The 9,143-nt window shown below is 30.1% G+C and overlaps 2 protein-coding genes across 2 annotated transcripts; both read right to left on the bottom strand.

Moving 5' to 3' along the window:
- Positions 1–5,184: 5,184 nt before the first annotated feature.
- Positions 5,185–8,178, bottom strand: LOC136981695 (uncharacterized). Its single transcript, XM_067278038.1, has 2 exons — positions 7,110–8,178; positions 5,185–7,039 (listed from the first exon to the last, which is right to left on the bottom strand). The coding sequence occupies exon 2, from the start codon at positions 6,846–6,848 to the stop codon at positions 5,331–5,333; it is 1,518 nt and encodes a 505-aa protein (XP_067134139.1). The 5' UTR covers positions 6,849–7,039; positions 7,110–8,178; the 3' UTR covers positions 5,185–5,330.
- LOC136981692 (uncharacterized) lies at positions 6,883–8,139 on the bottom strand. The gene is made up of 4 exons (XM_067278034.1): positions 7,899–8,139; positions 7,110–7,430; positions 6,980–7,039; positions 6,883–6,905 (listed from the first exon to the last, which is right to left on the bottom strand). Exons 1-4 carry the CDS (start codon positions 8,137–8,139, stop codon positions 6,883–6,885), a joined length of 645 nt encoding a protein of 214 aa, XP_067134135.1.
- Positions 8,179–9,143: the final 965 nt, after the last annotated feature.

Below are 9,143 nucleotides of genomic sequence, written 5' to 3'. Positions count from 1 at the left end.
ATTTTTAGTATATTCATGCAACAATATTACTGTAATAAGATCATTTATGCCACAATAAGTTTATTTAGCTATAATGAGTCAACGTGTTATAAATATTGAAGTTGTCGTCTTGAGTTCTGATATTTTATATATATTTTTATTTTTTTTTATTTTAATCAAAAATATCTGCAAATATTACATGTATTTCTACTGGTAATCATATGGTTATTACGAAAATATATAATCTCGTTCGATATGATGCGAATAAAGCATATTATTTCATTATATTAGTTGATTGCAGAATAAAATTTTGATTTCAAACACATGTTTGATATAATGTGCGATAATTTCACAACGAATAAACGTACAGTACATGCATTAGTTTTATATCGAATTGTACAAAACAATATTCTACGCCTTTATGTTTCAGTGCCAGCAAACAACTAGGTAACTTTACAATGTTAATTTTCACAAAATGTTACAAATTATCAAGTATGTGTGTCAGTTCTGATATATATTATTTTTTTCTTATACATTTTTCTTATAAAATGCATTAAAAATATCGTATTTAAAACTAAAGATATTAATAAATATACGTGATTTTTTTCCATATAGATATAATGATATATTTGATTTTTGGTGAATTTTTAAAATAATATCGCCTGACTGACCTATATTGCCTTAGGAGGGATCACAAAATAAACGTAAACAAGATGTCCGGGGTAAAGGGCTCATAAAATGAAGCTTAAACCAGAGGACAGTATCGCTTATTATCGGTTGCAGACAGGAGGATTTTTTTAATGCTGATTCTATATTTCCACACACTCGTTATTTTACTTAGCAATTAGGAAAAGAACAATAAATTAAAGGTTGCCCAATCCAAAGAAAATATGGATTTTTTTGGATACGTGTTTAGACAAGGCATTCCCATATTAAAAGTTTCGGGACAGAAAAGTTGGAAATAAAGCGATAAATATGGCAAAAAATATCGGATCGGACTTACTCAGCAGGATAACATTAAAAGACTGCCTTATCGCAATATAAAGAAATCAGAAAATAAAAGATGACGCCATTCAAAAAGTTCAAAGTGGTTCGAGTAAAAAACAAAAACGTCAAAGAAAAAGTGTAAAACAAGAATATTAAGAAGAGGAAAGAAGTAGACATTTTCTCTTAAAATGGATCCATTTTCGTGCCCTTGTTTGAAATCCGAATTAGATTTCTTTAAAACTATTCCGACATATTTGACTATGCAAGATACTATGGAGGCTATTCCAAGTCCAATCGCATCGATAACTAATCAAAAATCACCTATAGAATTTCTAATCGCTGGTTCAGGGGAAAGCTTAATAGATTTGAGGAGTATTTCGATTAACTCTTTAAACACGAAGCCGGTCTAAATCGGCTTAATCCGTTGAAGAGAAAGTCAGACGAACGAAAAGTTGTTTTACTGATTTCGTTTTACAAATTGTTTACATTTTGTCTCATCCCGCTTGTTTGAGTTCATTTTCATTTAAAATCGTCTGTTTCTTTACAATATTATTCGTAAATGCTTAAATAACCTTTATTTTAATAAAATATTTCATAATTTTAACCCAACCCAAAAAATGAAGTTTAACCGATCTTCTACTTGCTATTCTAGACAGAGCAAACGGCATTATCCACTGTATAGAACTGCCAGATTGCAGCGCTCCTCGCTCTGCCGTTCACGTTTTGGGCTGAATACCTGCGCCTCAACCTCTCTAATAACTTACAAGTAAACATTGTTGGATTAACACTGAAAATGTCTTTATTTATAAGAAAGACAGCAAAACGTTAACAGTATTTGCAAAAAAAGACAAGGTAATTTGTAATAACAGCTCATGAAAGAAAAGGAAAGGTATTGAACGATAATGTAAAAATTATTAATTACAAACGTTATTTATTTCTTCAAAATTATAATAATTATTATTATTTTACTTTTTATAGAATATCTTAAAAAAGCATTGTTTTACATATAAATATTCTTTCTTATAAATCTCGTTTAATATTACTCCTGTACTCTGTTAAATAGAATTGATTTGTACAGTACGTGCAGATTAGTCTGATCAAGCACATAATCTAGCACAGTGTTACTCAAACTTTATGGTCCGCGACCCACCATTTGCACTTAAAAATTTCAAATGACCCCCGAAGAATATGTGTAGAAAAACATCCAGGAGGGAGGGGGTTAATTTAAATTCAAGAGGAGTTAATTTCTTTTGTTTAATTTATCGGTTAATGTGAGCCTAGGTATGGTACAATGGCGACCGTCGACAATAACCTAAACGCGTCTATATTTAAACTTTTTTAAAACTAAAACATTTTTAAAACGTAAATTTGCTGCTTATTTTCCCCCCTGCTTTTGGTTACTTTCCTACTGTTGGACCAGAAACGAAAAATAAAAAAGTCATAATACTACCTATAAATTCAATCGATGCGTGGACGAAGTGAATTACGAGATTATATACATTAGTGGTTCGAACAAAATTTGCCTGTATTGTACATAAATTTTACTCCTCTTAAGAACTGCAGTCTTACGATTCACATCTCTCGCCTTTTCATCTACGATAGGCAGCGTCTCCACAGAGGGTGGCACCTGCGATCCACGGCCACCAAGCCTTCCATGTGTCATTCACGTTGTCTTTCGGGTCGGAAATCACTATTACATATCCTTGGTTATGACAAATTTAACACGTTTAACACACTTTTAAACACATTTACACACTTTAAACGCACATTTGAACCACATATAAACCCTTTACAAAATTTTTACCTCACACAATGTTAACACCTTTAATACGCTTTTATGACATTTAACACTCATTAAACACATTTAAGGACACGTTTAACATGTTAATTACCATTGACAAACTTTCCTTCTCGATAACTTTAGACTTCGAGTAAATTGTACAAACTTTAAAAAAACACAGACACTTAAAAAAATTAACAACGTGCATAATCCGTCTACATCGTAACGAAAATTCGAAATTTACATTATTCCTCATGTTTCCTGAACAGAATTTTTTGACAGATATTTGCATACGAAGGCATCATTACTATCAGCGCCATCTACATTTCTTTTCGAAAAACACTTGCCATCGAGGTTACCGGAAGCGCCGCTTAGGCTCACATTAACCAATTAATCTATTCCATGTTGAAATTGCTCTCTGCTGCGTGTCGCTTTGCGTTGAATTTTTGTCAATGTTAAGACTAACGAAAAAAAAAATTATTTCTTTATTTTTCACAAACAAAATAAATATATTGAAAAATATAAAAACAAAAAATATTATATTTCGGAAGTTAATCTAGTCTCAAAACTTTCCAATTCAGCACAATACAGACCTCAGAAAAACAAGCAAAACTTACCACTCACGATGGGAAAAAAGTCTCGTTCAAATACTGGCGCGTCCTTACACGTGCGACTAGAGATCCGGATGGCACAACGCGCTGATTGGTCAGCTGAATGACGTCAACCCACTGAAATGGGAAATGCTGATCGATTATATTTTGTGGTCCTCAGAACGAAGTCATGCTGGAATAGATTGTTTTCTTTAGTTGTAGTATGGAGCGAGTATAATACAGTACATATAACATTAATAACGTGCATTATAAAAATACAAAAGAAATCTTTTGTTCACATTTAAAATATATCAGAATCAATAGATTTTCTTTAAAGTAATAATATATTTGTACTTTTATTAAAGTGTTGACTTATAAGTTGGCAAACTACATTAAATTATTATTTTTTAACTATATGATTAATAAAACATGCAAGCTAAATTTACAAATTTACAGGAATGTTTTTAAAATGGCTTACTTTTACTTAAAAAAATTACTAAGGTTTATTTATTTCTGTTTGAACGAATTTTAACTTCACACTTGATCTTTATGCACCTCTCAACCAAATTATACATAATAGATCATTTTAATAGTGTGATTACTTTTATAAATTTAAATACCTCGTATGCGTGCACAGATAATAAATAACAGAAAAGTTATACTTTGTGACAGTTATTATTCATTAAAAGTTCAAAACAAGATGGAATTTATAATTAAGACGAGCCATTTTTTGAATTTGTCATATGCACTCGATTTAATTAGTTGAAACAATAAAATTAACTAAGTTTTGTATACCTCTGAAGAAGGAAATTTTCACAAATCTTGCTTAACAAATTATAAAGTTTAAATGTAAAAGTTATTGAAGAATTTTGAATAAAGACTATTCTTCATATATAACTCATATCAAAGAAAATTTTTGAAATGCTTCAGTTAGGATTGAGTTCTTTTGTCAATAGATATTTTTGTGCTTTTGAATGTCAGTTCAAAATCAGTGGGTTAAGAAAACACATTTTAAATTCACAGAAAGTTCATATATCTAGTTCCATAATATCTGTAAATATGTTTTAATTTGAAAAATGGTCATACAAATTTGACTAAAGTATAGTATTCCTGTATAAATTGTTGAACAATCAATAATACTGTATTTAAATTTCTTTGAATATAATAGTTATATGTTCTAAATAAGAATTTCCATAAAATACTTCATATTTAAATTATCATGATAATATTTATTTTACATTTCCATATTTCATATCAATATGAATGTCAGGAAAAAATAATGTTGCATTTGTACTGTAATATTTTCATAGTAAGCTATGTTTTAACCCTTTTTTTTGTTAAAATAATATTACCATACTAATGAATAACTATTTCTAGATGCCTCATATGTGCTGTATACCTGGTTGCTAGGAACATATAAAGTGAAGTGATATCCAGTGTCTATATTTGTTTCCACAGGATTTGATTTGAAAAGCAAACCAATGGATTACAGAATTTGTACAAAAAATAAAACATTTTAAATATTAAGTTAACAATCATGCATTAAAAAGAATGAATTATGTTTAGGTGAAAATATATATATATTAAATTGTTAACTAATCTGCCTTTCCAGTCAGGACATTCTGTTGTAATATTTTTTAAAATATTACATAAAAGTTTTCTGTAAGGTTAAAAATATATATTGTCTAATGAAATATGTACAAAACACTTAATTTGCAATTTAAATTTGTTGTTTTTGATGATTTTATTACAGTAAATGTACAAAAATGCTTTATTAAAATATGATTGAGTGAAAAGGTCTACCATCTTTAAAACTACTTGATAAAATAAATCAAATACGGTAGTAAATCCAATTAAATGTGTTCAATTTAATATCTGTAAATACAAGCAAAATGTAAATGTGCTAGTATACATGATCATTATCAGTATGGATCTCTAAAACACTTTCTCCTTTATTCTGCATCATTTTCTGAATGTTTTCCTTTTGTGCTTCGCTAGGTTTTTTTCATGGAATATGCTGAATCTCTCTTCTTGGATTTCTGTTTAGTTGATTTGTATCTAGTTTGCTTTGTAATATTTTTATTTGCAGGTATATTGTTGCAGGTAGTGCTTGAATTAATGTTAAATGAGGATTCCACTGAAATTTTTCTCAACCAATCATTAAGGAAAGTGTTTAGCTCACACATTTGTATTTTATTGAGTTTTCTTTTTTTCACTATTGCATGAACTGCATTTAAATTTTTTTCCAATTCACAATATTCAGACGATTGATCAATAGTTTTAGTTTCTTTACTTATGCATACACGATAATTTTCTACACTCTTAAAAAGTGTATTCGGATCATCAGCCAAAATGTCACAAGATAATTCATTTGTTGCATTCCTGTTAGAAGTTTCTTTTTCTATTTTGATTACAGCATGAATGTGCTTACACATGTTTAAACTCACTTCGTAATCCAGACATGTACATGAATACACATGTACGCACACATTACATTTGTTACATAACAACTTGCATTGAGTATGGTCTTCAATGTTCTCATTTTTTTTCTCCACCACATATATAGAATTTGTTATGCTTTGTGATTTTACTTGCCATTGTATACTGTCAATGACTTTGGTAATATCACAAAATGCTATTGCTTCACTTTCTTTGTGACTTTTATGTATTTTTGCTTGCCTGTGTGAAATAGTCCCCTTGCACATCTTTATGATGCGTTCAAACAATTTGTCACGAGTCATCTTTAACAACACATCAATACAATGGTCCACCCTCTTGTTCACTTTACCTTCCAAATAACAATGTTTTAAAACTCTATGCATGGCCTCCAAATACATGTTTGTGTTTATGCCAAGACCTTTTCTATAACAGTATGCCCACACTTTAGGACGAGAAGCATAAGTATGAACAAAATACTTTTGAAATTCTTTAGTTTCTTTTTGGTTTAATGATTGAATGAATTCCTTTATCAGATTTTCAAATTTTTCTGGATTTGGTTCTTCAAGAAGAACTCTTAGCATCTTGTACATAAGAGCTTGTGTAACCTTATCAGGGAAAGATGAGAGAACTTTTTTACGCCAGGCCCTATCTACATGCCATGTGCACAATAACTGATGTGTAGCAGGACCCATAATATCTTTCCACGCATTGTAAATCGCAGAGGCATCATCAGACATAAAAACAGTGGTTTCCAGTTTTCCAAGCTTTTCTCTGACGGCAGCAAAAAACAAAGAATATGAAGTTGTGTCTATTCGATTGCTTAAGCAGTATGCACATGGTAGACCACTTCCAAACTCATCAACTGTTAATATAGTACTAAGATAAAAATCATATGCAGTAGTGCCATGAGTGGAGTCCACACAGATCATCTGCTGTCCTAGCATCTTTAATAATTCTTGTTGAATAGGTAACATGATTATCAATATAAAATCTTCATTACCAAGTTTCTGTTGAGCATCAACTTCCCCTTGCTGTTTAAAATATAAAACTGGAGACTGTTCTAACGATTTCATTTTATCCACCCATAACTGCACACTGATCTTATCTTCAGGATGATATTTCTTCTTTTCCTGAAGGTTATATGCACACTTAATGTTTTGCAAATCTTTTCTTGTCACAAGATGAATGCGAGAAAGTTCATTACTTGCAGAATCTCGAATATCATCTAAGATTCTCTGCAGGGTGACTCCATTAGCAAGTTTTCCTAAAAAGTAAAGTATTGATAATTAATCATTTATTACTTTTTGCAAATCAACCAGTAAAATACACTTTACCTGCAATAACTGCTTTTTCACTATCAGACAAATGGATGTGTGCAAGACTGAGATCATGTCCACAGTGATTTTTATGGTATTTAACTATTATTGAATTTGATGTGATGAAAACCTCAATAGAAGCAAGACATATCTTTCCACTTTTGCAAGATCCCTGTGATTTTATTTGACGTTTCCCACATCCTTTTGGAACATAATTTCCTGATCGATGACATGTATAGATTTTTTTAATTCTGCCATCGGAAAGTGTTGTTGGACCATTACGTGATATAAAAGATGATTTTACCAACTTCTCTTCTTTATCTTTCCAGACAAAAAATTCTAGTGAGAGAAAGTACAATATTAATTAGTTTCTCAGATGAGTAACTTTTATACATTTCTTTTTTGTAACTTAAGCAGCTTATTGTAACTTATAAAATTAAAATTGTATTATTATTTACTCCAATTAAACAAAGACACTCCACAAAAAGTTCACTTTTAGGAAAACAAGTAAGAACTGTAATTTATAGTAAGTCTTGCAGCTACACATAAAACACAACTTATAAAAATCCAAACCGGCTAAAAACTAAAAAGTAGGTATAAATTAACTAAAAGTAACTTCTACCAAAAAGTAGTATTCTATTCACTGTTATACAGTGTTTAATCTTAATACTTGTCATACTACAAAACTTTATCTGTTAAATACACTTTTAACATTACATGTTTCAGATATACCATTAATTTAAGAATCGCCTATACTGAGAACTACTTTAAAAACACTCAAATTATGGTTTGACACTTAAAACTTACCTGACATATCATTAAACGTTAGCTGTTCTTCACATTCTTCATAGCCGTGTTTTTCAATACAGTGCTGTCTTAAACTTTCAATTGAGACACATGCCAGGTTCAAACATTCCTCACTTAAAGAAAATGGACAAGGCAAATTTTTTCCTAACTGACATGTCACAACGTTGTGTAAAAGACGTTGATGTCTAATTAAGCTTTTCTTTGCCTTGTACTCTTTTTCACAAATGTTGCAAGGAAACATTTCGAATGCACGCTTATTTATATGTATATTTGAAAAGAAAAATCACAAATGAAAAATCAATTTAAAAATAGCTGTTCCCTCTCACGACAATATGAGAGACTAGACTAATCGACCAGCATTTCCTATTTCAGTGGGTTGACGTCATTCAGCTGACCAATCAGCGCGTTGTGCCATCCGGATCTCTAGTCGCACGTGTCTTGTCTATCGTCTGTTTCACATATTTTTGTCCAGGTGGTGTTTTGTTGACTTAAAAAATATAAATTAATGTTTTTTTTCTTAATTTTTCATTTCCTGGTAATTTTTTAATTCATTTTTAGCATATTTATGCAATAATGTTTCTATAATAAGTTTATTAATTTTATATTAAGTTTACTCAGTTATAATACGTCAACGTGTTATAAATATTTAAGTTGTGACCTTCAGTTCTAATATTTTATATATTTTTTTAATTTTTAATTTCTATTTTAATTGAAAATATCAGCAAATGTTACATGTATTGCTACTGGTAATCATATATTTATTACAAAAATATATAATCTCATTTAATATGAAGTGAATAAAGTATATTAGTTAATTATATAGTGAGAGCGTCGTTAATCGGAACACTGGTAATCGGAATCGCCGGTAATCGGCACGATTTTCAGTCGGACTGTGTCGTGCTGAATCGAACGTTTTTGATACTAAATTTACTTCTAAAGTATAATTTTTGTTTTTTATATTTTTTAATATATTTATTTTGTTTGTACAAAATGCAGAAATAATTTTTAACAATACGATAGCCTCGATTATTATTATAAAAATTTTCGTTAGGCTTAAAATCGACGAAAATTCAACACGAAGCGACACGCAATGGAGAAAAATTTGAACATCGGACAGGTTAATATATTTTTCGTACATAATGGGTAATCGGAACAAATGACTAATCGGAACAACCCCAGTCTCCAATTGATTCCGATTTCCGACTCTCTACTGTATTAGTTGATAGCAGAATAAAGTTTTGATTT

The sequence above is a fragment of the Centruroides vittatus genome, unplaced genomic scaffold, assembly GCF_030686945.1.
Source record: "Centruroides vittatus isolate TY-2023 unplaced genomic scaffold, ASM3068694v2 contig_788, whole genome shotgun sequence".
In the NCBI taxonomy this organism is placed as follows: Eukaryota; Metazoa; Arthropoda; class Arachnida; order Scorpiones; family Buthidae; genus Centruroides; species Centruroides vittatus.
Note: the sequence above shows the minus strand (reverse complement) of the source record. Positions and strands in the feature narration are given on the sequence as shown.

Bases quoted from the DNA above. Each gene is read 5' to 3' on its own strand.
- LOC136981695 (XM_067278038.1), bottom strand. From the start codon at position 6,848: ATGAAATCGTTAGAACAGTCTCCAGTTTTATATTTTAAACAGCAAGGG.
- LOC136981692 (XM_067278034.1), bottom strand. From the start codon at position 8,139: ATGTTTCCTTGCAACATTTGTGAAAAAGAGTACAAGGCAAAGAAAAGC. The intron at 7,431-7,898 runs GTAAGTTTTAAG...TTCTCTCACTAG, and splicing joins AACGTTTAATGATATGTCAG to AATTTTTTGTCTGGAAAGAT. The intron at 7,040-7,109 runs GTAAAGTGTATT...TTTACTTTTTAG, and splicing joins TGAAAAAGCAGTTATTGCAG to GAAAACTTGCTAATGGAGTC.